General features: G+C 50.5%; 1 protein-coding gene across 7 annotated transcripts in view; it reads left to right on the plus strand.

Annotated features, from left to right (window-relative positions):
- The window catches only part of nrxn2b (neurexin 2b), a 282,388-nt gene that overhangs the window by 253,238 nt on the left and 13,691 nt on the right, over positions 1–15,459 (plus strand). For 6 of the 7 annotated variants that reach the window (XM_086105123.1, XM_086105124.1, XM_086105117.1 and 3 more), the window contains 2 exons: positions 5,105–5,276; positions 11,128–11,217. In XM_086105123.1, the coding sequence (XP_085961249.1) occupies positions 5,105–5,276; positions 11,128–11,217 (262 nt within the window). The remainder of the gene's footprint in view (positions 1–5,104; positions 5,277–11,127; positions 11,218–15,459) is intronic. The other variant, XM_086105122.1, reaches the window with a different exon arrangement.

Raw genomic sequence — 15,459 nt, forward strand, 5'->3', positions numbered from 1 at the left:
TTCAGAACAGTGATTTTTGCAAGGTCACATTTGAGCTTTTTTTTTTTTTTTTTTTTTTTTTTTTTGATGGAAAAGATGCGAGGAGGAGTGCGGAAAAGCCGAGTGACAGGACTGGTTTTCCACTTGATTCAACATTCGCATCAAGAGCGTGGCATTTCCCTGTCGGCATCGCCTGACAACTCCAGCCCATTAGGTGGGTACTAAAAAGTAGCTGAGATGCTTACATAGCCCCTCACCCCACCCCACCCCCCCAAACTCAAAGAAGCACTGGCTTGCCACTGGAGTGATATCCTGACACCCACCCGCACTGGGAAGCACGAATGTTGCAGAACACAAACCGCCTGATCCGCCGCCAAGCTGACGGGAGAGTGAGTTTGACGGATATTTACAGTTTTAATAGCGCAGATTGAATTAGTTCTCCTGCCAAAGGTGCTGTGATTATTCTAAGCCGCCTAGCGTGAGGGCTGGTAATGGAGATGATCCCGTGGAATTCCCGCTCCACAATATTATTTATTTATTTATGGCAGCTAAAAGATATCAATAGCTGCGATTCAATTTTGAATCGGCGTGCCTCGCTACTCCCTCCTGCTGATCGTATTCCTATTCGGCTCCTGGGATCGGGGTTGAGTTTCAGCGCGGGCCGGGTGGAGAGACGGCGGCCAGTGAGTTCATAACATAAGTCTATTGATTAAGTGGCCCCCGACTGTGAGGGAGGAGCACTTTTGCCATTTGAGACGTTTAGCCCTCATCATGGAGTGTGATCCTTTGTGTCTGTCAAGCGTCGCTAAATGGAGAGCTGTCTTGGTCGGCTTTCAACCTGCAAGCATCGGGCTGACGAATTGATTCAATGTCGACCGCAACATATCACTTTACTCGCTCTTCCTGTGATCAAAATACAGAACCGTCACAGAGCCGTCTGTTTTCCAGATAACCCAAAAGCTTCCGCGGTTGTCTTAGAGCAGGGCTCGGCAAACAAAATTGTTGAAAGAGCCAAATTGGAGCAAAACAAAAAACAAAAACCAAATATGTCTGGAGACGCAAAAAATTCAAAGCATTTTTTAAGCCTTACAATGAAGGCTTGCTGTGTGTATCAATATTAACTACATTAGCCTACTATCAAAATGATTAACTTGGCTACAACAAATACACAATCAGCCTTCATGATAAAATGGTTTTCTTTCCCTGCAGTGCGTCGTATAGAGCAGGGATCCATCCATCCATCCATCCATTTCCTGATCCGTTTTATCCCCACAAAGGGTCGCGGGGGTTGCTGAAGCCTCTCCCAGCTGTCTTCGGGCAGTATGCGGGGGACACCCTGAACCGCTTGCCAGCCAATCGCAGGGCACACAGAGATAAACAACCAAGCGCTCACACTCACAGCTAGGGACAATTTGGAGTGTTCAATCAGCCTGCCATGCATGTTTTTGGAATGCGGGAGGAAACCAGAGTACCCGGAGAAAACCCACGCCGGGCCCGGGGAGAACATGCAAACTCCACTCAGGAAGGGCGGAGCCGGGATCGAACCCGCGACCTCTGCACTGTGAGATTGACGCGTTTTTTCCATTTTCAAACATTTTTCAAAAAGCTTCAGCGAGCCACTAGAGCGGCGCTAAAGAGTTGCATGTGGCTCCGGAGCCGCGGGTTGCCGACCCCTGTCTTAGACGTATCGGGGTCATGGGATGTTGTACTCGAGTACGGACTCGACGCGTTATTTTTGTAGTCTCGAACTTGATTCGGGCTCCTTGGCATTTGAATCAGGCCCGTCTCAGAACGCGTTCACTGGACTCGCAAAATATTTTTCTCAGCTCGACTGAGTCCGACTATATTTTCTATTCATAAAAATTAAAGTCCTCCTAAAGAAACTTGAAATAAAGATGATCAAAATAGCGATTGGTTAACACGACCCCTGAGGGAGTCAGAGATGGCAAACATTCATTAGCGTTGACTTCGGCACTGTTTCTGTGGACGCCTCTCACTGCTCGGTGCAGTTTGCTGCTGCTCCCCGGTGCCCAATCTCCCCCTCGTCTCTCTCTCGGGGGCGACCACCATACAGAAAGCAACCTTGTTTTTAACATTTTTTTGTTGTTGTTTATCTGCACGCATGGTAAGCAAAGCAAAAGGCTTCCATGGCATCTCAGAAGGGTGTCGAGCATAATGTTCTCTCGTTTTGTGCTTGTGAGAACAGTATTTTTCTGTCTTGAGGTTTACTCTTGATCTCATTTCCATCCATCCATCCATCCATCCATCATCTACCGCTTATCCGGGGCCGGGTCGCGGGGGCAACAGCTTTAGCAGGGAAGCCCAGACTTCCCTCTCCCTAGCTACTTCTTCCAGCTCTCCCCGGGGGATCCCGAGACGTTCCCAGGCCAGCTGGGTGAAATAGTCTCTCCAGCGTGTCCTGGGTCTTCCTCGGGGTCTCCTCCCGGTGGGACATGCCCGGAACACCTCACCAGGGAGGCGCTCAGGAGGCATCCGAATCAGATGCCCAAGCCACCTCATCTGGCTCCTCTCGATGTGGAGGAGAAGCGGCTCGACTCTGAGCCCCTCCCGGATGACCGAGCTTCTCACCTTATCTCTAAGGGAGAGCCGGACACCCTGCGGAGAAAACTCATTTCGGCCGCTTGTATCCGGGATCTCGTTCTTTCGGTCACGACCCATAGCTCGTGACCATAGATGAGGGTTGGAACGTAGATCGACCGGTAAATTGAGAGCTTCGCCCTTTGGCTCAGCTCCTTCTTCACCACGACGGACCGATACAACGTCCGCATCACAGCAGACGCTGCACCGATCCGCCTGTCGATCTCCCGCTCCCTCCTGCCCCCACTCGTGAACAAGACCCCAAGATACTTGAACTCCTCCACTTGGGGCAAGATCTCCTCCCCGACCCGGAGGGGGCACTCCACCCTTTTCCGACTGAGGACCATGGTTTCAGATTTGGAGGTGCTGATTTTCATCCCAACCGCTTCACACTCGGCTGCGAAACGCTCCAGTGAGAGTTGGAGAGCCCTGTTTGAAGGAGCCAACAGCACCACATCATCTGCAAAAAGCAGGGATGCAATACTGAGGCCCCCAAAACGGACCCCCTCAACGCTTCGGCCGCGCCTAGAAATTCTGTCCATAAAGGTTATGAACAGAATTGGCGACAAAGGGCAGCCTTGGCGGAGTCCTACCCCCACTGGAAACGATTCCGACTTACTGCCGGCAATGCGAACCAAACTCTGACATCGGTGGTATAGTGACCGAACAGCCCGTATCAGGGGGTTCGTTACCCCATACCCACGAAGCACCCCCCACAGAACTCCCCGAGGGACACGGTCAAACGCCTTCTCCAAGTCCACAAAACACATGTAGACTGGTTGGGAGAATTCCCACATACCCTCGAGGACCCTGCTAAGGGTGTAGAGCTGGTCCACTGTTCCACGGCCGGGACGAAAACCACACTGCTCCTCCTCAATCTGAGGCTCGACTTCCTGACGGACCCTCCTCTCCAGCACCCCTGAATAGACCTTACCAGGGAGGCTGAAGAGTGTGATCCCTCTGTAGTTGGAACACACCCTCCGGTCCCCCTTTTTAAAAAGAGGGACTACCACCCCGGTCTGCCAATCGAGAGGCACTCTCCCTGTTGACCACGCGATGTTGCAGAGGCGTGTCAACCAGGACAGCCCCACAACATCCAGAGCCTTGAGGAACTCCGGGCGGATCTCATCCACCCCTGGGGCCTTGCCACCGAGGAGCTTTTTAACCACATTGGTGACTTCAACCACAGAGATAGGAGAGCCCACCTCAGAGTCCCCAGGCTCTGCTTCCTCCAAGGAAGGCGTGTTGGTGGAGTTGAGGAGGTCTTCGAAGTACTTCTCTCCACCGGTTCACAACGTCCCGAGTCGAAGTCAGCAGCGCCCCATCCCCACTGTACACAGTGTTAGTGGTGCACTGCTTCGCCCTCCTGAGACGTCGGATGGTGGACCAGAATTTCCTCGAAGATTCCTCGAATCTTTTCCCAGCTCAGCAGGTCTTATTTAAACTGGGGAATGGCTGGGAAGCTCTTCAGCTCGCCGTCATAGATTTCCACCGAGGCAATTCGCTGGATGTGTTGGTGCGGTTTCCGGCATCGGCTCACCTCCTAAGCGGATCCATATCATGGAAAACTGCCACTGCGTCTTTGGAATACTTTGTCCTTGGCTGAATAATACCCGGTACAGACTTTGAGCCGCAAATGGGGATTAGGAGGCCTGTAATTCCGACTGTGATGTTTCTGTCCATTAATTTACTGCACAACCTCTGCGCTTATTTACTCAATTAACTTACTCATTACGACACTGTTAACGTCACGCTGGTTTATTTTTTGTTTCTTTAAAAATAGCTTATAAGCCGTGAATAATGGCAAAAACTCCCCTGGGCAACAGTCACATAATTCACCTTGGAATGGGGAGCATAGCGAAGGCGGCAAACGGACATGGATTCGATGGCGTCGGATCGCTTGATGGGCTTGACCTTACGCGTGCAAAACAGCGCTAATATCGCTCATAATCTTTACACCCCCGCGTTCAACTGAGACGCTGTTCCGCTTCCGCGGCTCCGTAAATGGCTTTGACCTTTGGTCCGACTCGTGACAGGAAACCAGGATAAAATGGGATTGTTTGTGGGTGAGGGAGGTGTCGAGGAGGCAGTCAGCCGCGACAGATTCAAAGCAGCAGGCAGCCGCAAGTGCGAATAGTCGATGGCGAGGGACAGGGTGCGGGTCAGCCGCCTGACGCACACTCCGGGTCCCCACAAGTCCACTCTGCTCTCTCAAAGTGGATATCGTGCTGATGTGCGGATGCAACAAATCCAATTTGATGACTTCGCAGGGTTGTGAGTTTTGGGATCCGACTCGAGCCGCGAATCCGATTTCCCCTCTATATGAAGGTGGTGAAGCCTCACGCAGCTCGCAGACAATTGATATCATTTCTGCAGTCTTGCGCGGAGTATCAAAACCAAAATCACCGGACCGTTTTCGTGAAACGGGATCATTTCCCATGTGCATTGGAAAACACTGGTTTGGGCTGCCGATTGTTCGTCATTCTTTCTCCTTGTCAACATCTCCGCCGTCGTGCTCTGCCCGCAGGAGAGGGGAAGGATCGGCGTGATCTTCAACGTGGGAACGGACGACATTGCCATCGAGGAGAGCGTGGTGATGGTGAGCGACGGCAAGTACCACGTGGTGCGCTTCACGCGCAGTGGCGGTAACGCCACGCTCCAGGTGGACAACCAGCCCGTCATCGAGCGCTTCCCCTCAGGTAGGCGCGTTATCCTCCATGCGGGGGGCTTATCGAAGATGACAAGCGAATAGGAAGCATTTTTTTTCCCTTTGCAAGTACCACAATGGGGAGAGAAATGCTGGCGCTTCAATTCAATAGTTCACCCACTTGGATGTGGACAAATAAGCTTATTCTTTGGAGCCTTTTATTGTTATGACTCCATTTCTTCAGTGACCGGGAGAAATCAACTGATTATGCTGCTCCCACCTAAGTTACCCCCCATGTGAGATGCGATATTGCGCTGCCATTAGCTCCCGGCTCTCTCCAAAGTCAGTTTTGAATGTAGATCAGCAAAAAAACAACAAAAAAAACGTGCACGGGGAGTGCACTTAATGCTTCTAGCACATGCCTGCTCCGAAAGATAAAAGCAGATCATTTCGTAGCCTGGATGAGTCACTACGAGCAGCGCAGTTCTATTTAGGCCTCGCCGACGAGGCTATTCCGGGCGCAGGTTGCATTTCTCTCGCAATTGTGTTTACCTCCTCTTGCGTGGTTGTTCAAAAGGAAGACGTGTGTTCCCCGTCTCGTTTACCTATAAAGTGGGCGCTATGGCGCTCGCTGTCCCGTCAAGAGTCAAATCCAAAAGGAGGGGAAGATTGCTCGGCAGTTTGGTTGCCGGACAATCGCAGGGCGCACAACCATCTGCGCTCACGCTCACACCCAGGGACGATTTAGAGTGTCCCATTAACCTAAGGGGCGTGTTTTTGGAATATGGGAGGAAAACTGGAGTACCCGGAGAAAACCCACGCAGGAACGGAGAGAACATGCCAACTCCACAAAGGAAGGCCGGTGCCGGTTTCGAACCCCGTACCTCTGCACCGTGAGGCGAATGTGCTCACCAGTGCATCACCGTGCCGCCATTTATATATTGAACATATATTTGTCATCTAGATTTGGACTTGTTGTAGCCTGACTGTGAGGTGACATTTTTACCATCACTCCAGCGATCCGACATTTTTAGCCTTTGTTTTTTGACATCAGTGCGAAGCCTCGCTGATCCGTCAGTGCCCCGAGGCCTGACGGAAGACGGAGACAGCTCATGGTTTTCGGTTGCTTTTTAGGACCTACCACCCCCACCCCACCCCGCCCAAAAAAAAAAAAAATCAACAACAACAACAAAGGATCCTGGTTAGCAAGAGAGTGTCTCATGTCGCTGGAAGTGCACCAACCAACGTCTTCCTTTTCTTCCACATCAGCTTTTTTCATGTTGTTGTCAATCTCTCCTTTCTGGGTTCCTCCGCTGATCAAAAATGGATCTTTTAGTCGTTCGTCGGCTGGCAAGATGAGCCTTGTGTTCGCATCCGGAGGCCGCCTGAAGCTTCGAGAAGATGCGAGGAAATGAACAGGAAAAGGAAAGCTGGAAGGGGTGCGGTGCTCCTCTCATTCACACCGCAATCTATTTTCAGGCCGTTGCTTGAGAAGCGGCATCTGGGGAGCAAACACCTCACACCGGGGGGCTCGAGGCGCAAAGGGGCGGAGGAAGACGAGCGGCGGATGAAGGCTCATCTCCCTCGCAGAGGCAGGAAATGTGTGGCGACGGGGAGCGATTGAAACAAGTTCCTGTGACCCACATCGGATCATTTGATTCTCTAAAGTGGAACAAAACACTCCAACGCCGATGCTTTTGGCAACAGAAGCGCACAACCATTTGATTCCCCCCCACCCCCCTTCCGGATTGATCGGAGTCCTTTTTGGTCCTCGCCGAACGCCCGAATCAAAATGTCCGTGTCGCCAGATTGAGTGCACGATGCCGCCCGTGAGGAATGACTCTTCCCATCCATCCAAAAGAAAAGTTCTGGCGAATTCGCTTTCCCCCCCCGGGACTCTTCTGACCCGCTGGCGGCTCCCTCGCTGGGATGCCGCGGCAGTCCGGAGCCCAGCCGAATACGTTGTGCTCTCAAGAAGTCACTTTTGGGATTCGTTTCCTTTTGCCTCGACGGCTTTCTAAGAGTCGTACAAGATCCCCGAGGGGGGGGGGGGGGGGGATGTTCCTCTGTTATCCTTCGCAAGAAAGACGCTGACAAGGTCTGTCCCCACCCCGCCTCCCCCGCCACTCACCGCAACCTGCACTTTAATCCCAAATATTTTCAAGCTTGCTCCGAGGCAATGATTTGGAGCGACAGAAAAGAGGCTGATAGCCAACGTCGCCGCCACACGTCAACCACTTTTAAGGGCGCAGCAACACATCTCCTGATGACCCCCACGACTTGATGTGTGTCAGCATTTATCTGTGGCAAAGACAAAGTGTGTGTGTCTTTGGGGGGCAGAAAGCAGCAAAAAAAAGTGTCACAGGAGCAGCCGGCCAGTTAATCCAGTGTGTCAGGTGTCACTGGTGGCTCCTTCACCAGCTCTTTTTCTTTTTTAACCTCCTGCGAAGCCAAAGTGACAGAGGCAGACTCTCGCTGTCAGCCCTCCCTCCACGAGCGAAGGCTACACGGTCTTTACTCGTGCAATCTCACGCTGCTTTTTCAGTCTCCAGATCTGTGGGGAAGAAGTTGCATGTTGCAAGTGCGTGTTAATTGTTTGGAGGTTTTTTTTTTTGTTTTTAATGCATTCTTCTGTTTTTGGCCTTCTAAAAGGGGGGGAGGGGGTGCAGGCAACCCTAAGGATATACTTCCTGTCTTGGAAAGGCACATAAGAGCACTCAGGAGTGCAAGCTAAATGGTAAAAACAACAGGTTGTGTTTTTGTTTTGTTTTTTTAAAGGCTGCAGGGACACAATATTAAACCGACAACTCAAGATCAAGTTTTTTTTGGGTCACTGGGAGCAAAGTTTTACCCCCAGCTTGGGAAGGACTCATGTGCTTGTCCAAAATCTTAAGCGGACTCACTAATAATATATGATGAGTTCATTAACTCTTTCATTCCACAAGGACGTACTTGTACGTCGAAGTCTTTTTTTTTTTTTTTTGCGTGATAGAGAGGAGGAGGGTCTGATGCAATCTGTGATTGAGAATAAGCCGTTTGCATTGTAAATCATGTAAAAGAAAAGCGACCAGTAGGTGGCAGTGGTGCCTCACGTGCTCAAAATGCATGCTTTTACAAAAAGCTCTTTTTCCCCGTTTTTTTGCCCAGGAATCGGCAATTCCATGAGACTTAGCCATTTTGTAATGCCGATTACTGAAGAATGGAAAAAGATGAAAGAAGAGAGTCCAAACTTTATTTTGGTAGGGTCCATGTTTATAGAGCATTAGAACCAAATATTCTGTGAGCCTTGCAAGATCAGTCCAAATCCAGTAAAACGCTGGGATTGAATGAGTTAAGAGGTGTCTTGGTGAACCCCTTTTCAACCATGCGTGGAAAAAATCTTTCAAAGGATCCCTGCTTTTATTTTGGGCGGAGGCTCTGAATTCTGAAGGCCATTTTGGTTTTCTGCAACTTGTTCTGATGCGCACTTGAAAGATTCCTCCAATTGCGGGCCCGTGGCCCGCGAATGACGGAGACGAGGAGGCTGGTAGGTGGCATCGAGAGCGGGGAGGGAGCTCGACGGAGCGGGAAACGATCGCTTGGGGTCAAATTAGAAGAGCTGCGAGGACGCCTCCAGAGGAGGGCAAGATGAAAGGTGGCGAGGATCCCGTTGAAGGAAGAAGAAAAAAAAAAATCAAACTTGCCGTGGGCTTGAGAGCAGCGGCGCAGATGAAAGATGAGCGCGTCGTTAAGGAGCCGTGTGCGTCGAAGCCCATGCGCCGGCGTCGCTGGAGTGGGCGGAGTGTTTACACCGTACAAAGCCGCGCCTCGCCCGGGAACCTTTTCATCCATTTTCAGCCTTGAAAAGCCACATTTCCTGTGCTCCAGAATCATTTTGTTTGTATGATTTGACTCCTCCACGCGGAGACGTGAAGCGCCGCCGGAGACTCCGCTCTATTCCTGCAGCGCCGACGAAAGCAATTCATCCAAAGTTACCAAAATCAAGAAGGCAATGAGCCTGACAAGGAGGCAGGCTGCCGTGGCGGCGAGCGAGAGAGCCGAATGGCCGCCGGCCAATGGCCCACAATGTAATCTCCGCCCTGCTTGATGGATTTCCCATGCGCGTGTCCTGCGCAAGGACACCTGGCTGCCCTCGCGACATGATATACAACCCAGAGCCCACCCGTGGATGCGCACTGGGATCTTTATTTTTGGGGGGGGGGGGGGGGGTGTTGGTTTACAATCTGAAATCACTGAAAGGATATGAAAAGTGAATCCAAGTGCAAGACTGAGGAAGATGTTTGCTTGGCCATCTTGGATTCCCAGTCCTTCATTCACCATTTTTGTGTTTTCAAAAGCTTCTTTCATGGTGCCATGAGATGGCATTTCATTTCGCTACATGGGGGGGGGTGTTATTTGCAATCTCATGCCACCATTGCATTTGTTTACACAGTTAGGAGTTGGAGCTCCCACCTGTCACTATTGGCAAGCGCAAATACATTTTTTTTTCTGATCCCAGAGAAGACATTTCTGTGTTGTGGAAAAGTCCCCTCCCTGTCCTCCACCTTGCTTTGTGCTTCCCAGAGGTGCCAGACAATCAGCATGCCCTTGCTGCCCCCCCCAGGGCCCGCAGCTGGGCGATGGACCCAGCATGGCTCCCATCACGGCGGTAAATCCTGCCATTGCAGTGGGCGGCCAACAGAAGGGAGATGGGGGGAGTTGCTAATTGATATCTATAAACTGAAAACTGAAGCAAGGAAGTTGCCATGAGTGACGAGTTCGTACGTGACATTGAGGATCTTAGCTGGAAATTGCCACCTGGTTGCAAAAGTGTTCGACAGCGCCGAGATGGGACTTTTTTTTCACAGTTTGACAGAATCCAACAGGAGGCGCAATTAATTCACCCCTAATTAGTTTTCCGCCTCAACGGGAACCAGGAGCAGACCTTGGAGAACCTCAGGACACCGCAACAACCTGTGAACAATCGTCAGTACTTCGTATCCTGCCAAGCGAGCGGCTCCACTTTTCTTGCGACATCAATGCGCCCAATCAAACAGGCACCGGTGGAGTCGGCAAGGTAGAGAGCCCCCTGGGGGCCGGAAGGGTGTAGTGCAGAATGTTGAGGCAGCCTACTTTGGATCACTGCGGTAACGCACCAGTTTTCTGCAGAGGATGGGATACTCATCGTGTAGGAAAACGACGCAGATTTCACAGATTCAAGTCATTCTTTGTGATTTACAGCGACTCCTAATGAGACCTCTGACCCGGTTGGCGCAGACAACGGAGCGGACTGTCGCAACGCCGAGGTTGATTGAAGCGCGTCGAGGGCTAACAAGATGTTTGTGGCGCAGGAGAGCCACACGCTAATTGCCGTGCACCTCGGGAGAAGCGCTCGGGTTCATTCTGAGAACTGGGGGGGGGGGGGGGGGGGTGTCTGTCCGCAAAGTGTTGAACTAACCAAATGTCTTCCTTGAAACAACCATGAAAGATGTTTTATTTCCGAACTGTTGAATTTCCAGTTTTAATTCACTGAGCGCAATTATCCCGCTAGCCTCAACGATCGCTTGTCCGTGTTTACGCGACGGCAAAATGCATTGAATTGTGGGACAGGTTGAACGCTGTGAGCGGGCACTTGGATTAAATGCAAACTGTCTAAATCATTTATAAAAGTGTCTTACGTCTTCGTGAGTTAAAAGCATATAAAGAGATGGTAACTAGAATGTGATTGAAGCAATCAAACGGAGAAGCCCCAAAACATCCTCACGCTCCTGCTGTCCTCACTAAAACCTTTAACGCACATAACTTTCATGCTAAACGTTTGCCATGTTGCCCTTTCTAACCTCTCACCTTTTAACTTCCAGATTTTCCTTTTGTCTTATGATTGACTTGTAACCTCTCCTAATTTTTCTCCAAATTTCTTAAAGGGAACTTTGATAATGAGCGCCTGGCTATTGCCAGACAAAGAATCCCATACCGCCTCGGTCGGGTAGTTGACGAGTGGCTACTCGACAAAGGTAATAAAACCACTTTAACTCCACTAATGATCTACCGCTAACCACCGCTCTGGAAGAGATGCAGAACCATGTGACCTGGGGCTCCGCCCTCTCCCATACTCACATCCAACCAATGAGTCAAGTTCAAAGTCTTCCAAAGTGATGCAATCTGGATTTCTTTTCACAAGGTGTCGAGCCCAGGTGAGCAGATCCTAAAAATTTGGACTGCATCTCTTCAGAGAACTAACCCCCAAATAACCTGACATAACCCCCACCTTCCCCTTTAAAAAAAAAAAAAGACTCTTGGTGTCATTCCTGTGTCTTTTGTTGGATGAATGTGACAATTAAGATGGGGGGGTGGGGGGGGATGAGACACGAGAAAGTCACTAAAAGTTAAAGGGACTGTGCAAAGCGATGCTCGTTGAAACCCTTTGAGGACTGAGGTTCCCGCCTGCCCACCACCACGTGAAGGTGCTCGAGTCGGACAAAAAACTGAAAGGGAATCAAGAATCATTCGCTTTAGCCTCCGACGCATACGAGGCCCATTCTGGATGACGGCCCACATGTGACATTTGACAGAAAACAAAAACGGGCCTCTGTCGCCCCCCACCCGCGTCGCCGCCGCTGCGACGGCTTCCGACACAAATCCCAATCAGGAGCGGCTCGGGAGATGAAAGTCGAGCCGGGCGGCGGATCAATAAGAGATGACTCGCCCGCTTGCCGAACGATTTGCGCGTGTCACCAGACGCGCCTGCATTATTCCCTTTCATCTTTGGAGGAGAGCGTTGGGATCGTGTGAGGAATAAATGAGTCGGCGAACCCCCCGCGAGCGCCCCGCACATATCGGTCGAGGTGTTCGCTTATTTGCCAACTTGATTGGATCCGACGGCGTATGCTAGGCGGCGGCGTGGCGCGTCCAGAGCTCAAAGGGTTCTCAAAGGCTGGAGCGGCATCTAAGCACCTGACACACTAACCGCTGAGGGTTTCTCCGAGGACTACGCGTTGGAGCGATCGGACGCATCTTTGCTCTGGGAAGCCCTCGGTTTTAACCGCCTTGTAAATTCTTCTTAAACCCCCTTTCGGACGGGCCGCAGCGACGGCTCGAGGAAAAAAAGCGAACCCAAGTCCGAACTGACTCTAAAGACCTTCAAGTGGCGATGCGCTTGCCTTTGTCGTCCTCTCGAGGAAGGGAAAACCAAACCAAAAAAAACTCGGAGGGTTTAAAGAAAGCGGCTCTGAATTCGGCTTTTCGATTCCTGTCCCTTTAACGTTTATTGTTTTCATCGCTGAGAAAATGGAGCATGTTTTGTGTTTCCATGTTTGGATTCTTGTGAGTGATGCTGAAACTTTGTCCAGGTGGTAAAAGAGCTCGGATCATTCCGAAATGGTCCAGGTTTTGGTACCGCCTGCCCGGCTTTGTTGTCATGATATCAGTGCCTCAACCTTTTGACCAGGTGCCCTAAACCATTAGCCACACATTAGTGGTGGGAGGGGGGGATAAAAAGCCCCAATCCCACACTTGGCCCGCTGCAGAGCGAGCCGATCGAGTCCCACATCTCCCCAATCTCATCCCTGTCGAGCCCGATCCAGATCGCAGTCAGCGTCTCCTTCCTATTCCCCCGCCAGCTGACTAAATCCAAAGCGGCAGCCATTGCGGGGAAGTAATGAAGGGAACAAATCAGAGTCTCCGAAGTTGCCTCTGAAACTTTCACTTCTCTCTTCTCCGCATCTCTCCCGTGCGCTCCCGCGATGGATCAGTCGGCCTCATCTGCCCTCAACATTTCCTCCTCGGATCTGCTCAGACAAATAGCGACTCCACTCCGGGTATCATTTCCCTTTGGGTGGAAAATTACAAGCAGCAAGTTATTGGCATTCTTTTGCGTCGATATGAACGTCAATTGAAAGCGAGTGCGGTCGGCAGCATCGGGATCACCTAGAAGAGCTTTGAAATGGGGAATAAAAAGACCTTAAAAGCAGACAAAATAACTTTATAGTACAGTGGTGCTTCTACTTATGAAATGAATTGGTTCTGGAAGAAATTTCTCAACTAGAAAATTTTGTAAGAAGGGACGCGTTTTCCATGGAAATGCCCTAATTCGTTCCAAGACCTCCAAAATTCAGACATAAATATTTCCTAAAGCATAAAAATGCATCAAAATGTGTAACAAATACATGTTACAATTCGATGATTGCACAATAAATGAGAGTTGTGCATAATGTAAAAAACAAAGAATAGAGTAAAGACTCAAAATGATGGTCAATTAACTTTTAACTGCGTCCTCGTTTTTTTTTGCCCTCTTCAGCTCATGTTCTCTCTCAGAATTGATCCAAGGACGTTTGCGTTTGTCGGCTTGCAACAATCCTTTGAAAATGTCTGAGGAAAACATGAGCGTCGTGAGCGATCGCCGGACTGGTGCGCACTTTTTCTGGGTGATTCACATTTCCGTAAAACTTATGGGAGCGCCTCATGGTCCCAGGGGCGAATGACGAGGACGCCGCATAGACACACATCGATTTATCTACACGCATAGACACGCACGGTTAGAGGTCCCTCTTAGCCAATGGGATGCCAGGAAGATGTTTCATAATAGCCAATGGCTGAACAGGAAACTCGGAGCTGTGAGTCGCAGCCCATACTGTATTTTTACCCTTCGTACCTTGAAAAGTCTTTCATAACAAGAGGCAATATTTTTCTGTTGAGGCGTTTCATAACTTCAAAATTTCGTATGAAGAGGTACCACTGTATGTATATAGTGTAGGGGGGGTGTCAGTATTTGGCCCAGATGAGACTTCAGAGTGAAAAGGTGATGCCTCCCCACAGGGAAATGGGACGGAAATTTCAACCGAGTAAGGAAACAGCCAACAAAACAGCACGGGAAGAGACAGCACGGCACCATTTAGGTCGAACATCAAAAGGGGCTCTCAAGTCTTCTCTCCAAATGTGTTTGTTGAGAGCCACCGAACGCAACTTAGACAAATGGAACATTTTCCGTTACTTTTTAAAAAATATTTTGGGAAAATAATGTCAATTTCTTGAACAAACCAGCATTGTGTCTCTTGTGACACGCTCCCCTTACCGTTTCGGCAGGTGTTGAGCAAATCGGAGTTCATAGGATTCAATCGCCCCTCTACCGGGGGACTTTATGCGATTGGTCGTCTCATCGCGGGCTCCCCTTTGGGGACCGGGCGCCGCTTCGCCGGGCTCTCGCTCTGAATTTCACGCTGTGTTTAGTCGCTTGTCTCCGCTGTCAGACGCAATTTGTCCACGGTGCTCCACCACAAGATCCGCCCCACTTCTGTGGGAAAAAAAAATATCAATCACTCTTAATTACCAAAGAGCGTGTCGCGCCGCCCCTGTTGTACTTTTGTACTTTCTTTTCGATCTGAGGAGGAAGTTCTCGTTTGTTTAAATGGAAGCCTTTGGGCTGCAATGTTACTGGTAAACACAAAAACATTAAGTATCGGGGCCAACTTTTAAGAGTGAAACCCTCCTTGCTGTTCTACGCCAAGGAAAGAGAAAGTGAGGCGCAATACGCCCTCCAGATAAAGTCCTTTTACCGACCGGCCCATTTGGATGGACCCCCCCGCCATCCCCCTCGCTCCACTCTCCTGATCCCACAAATAATCCCTCATGCCAGATCACGGAGGGCCAAAAGTATCAAGCGTACCTCCGCAGCCCGTATTCGCCATCCTCGGAAAAAAGCTGTCCGTGCATTAGCAAGCCGAGTCAGCCCCCTCGGCCCGCCCGGCGCACAAATTCCTGCTCATATCCGAGACTCGACATTATCATCGGATGTGGCTCTCGTCTTGAGTGGCCGGCTCGGGTCATAAATGTAAAAGAAAAGCCTTTTCAAGATGCGCCTCTGGTCTTCGTGGACACGACGCAAGCCCGCCATTTCCCCAAGGTTGAGTATGTCATTATTCCGACCCGCTTCAGGGGCCCACGTTCGGGATTGCGGCGTAAAAAAAAAAAGGAAAGAGGGATTCTTGGTTTGCGATGCTCTCCCTCGCGCATCCTGTCACCCCTTCCATCGGAAAGCGTGGCTCGTCATTTCCTTGGCTTCAGTTACCGAATCGGGAAGCAGCATCGACTCCCCTTGCTAACGGATCCGAACCCCCTTTTTTGGTGACCCCCCCTCCTTGCGGTAATGCAGGATCGCGGGGAGACGGAGGTTCTTTTATACGAGTCGATTCCAAGAAAGACACGGCTAGCTTCCTAACCGCCTTTGATTTCACGAAGCCAATCCGGATCCGCCTTCAGAG

This window comes from Hippocampus guttulatus, chromosome 2, assembly GCF_054856545.1.
Source record: "Hippocampus guttulatus isolate MCC_2025c chromosome 2, RoL_Hgut_1.0, whole genome shotgun sequence".
Taxonomy (NCBI): domain Eukaryota; kingdom Metazoa; phylum Chordata; class Actinopteri; order Syngnathiformes; family Syngnathidae; genus Hippocampus; species Hippocampus guttulatus.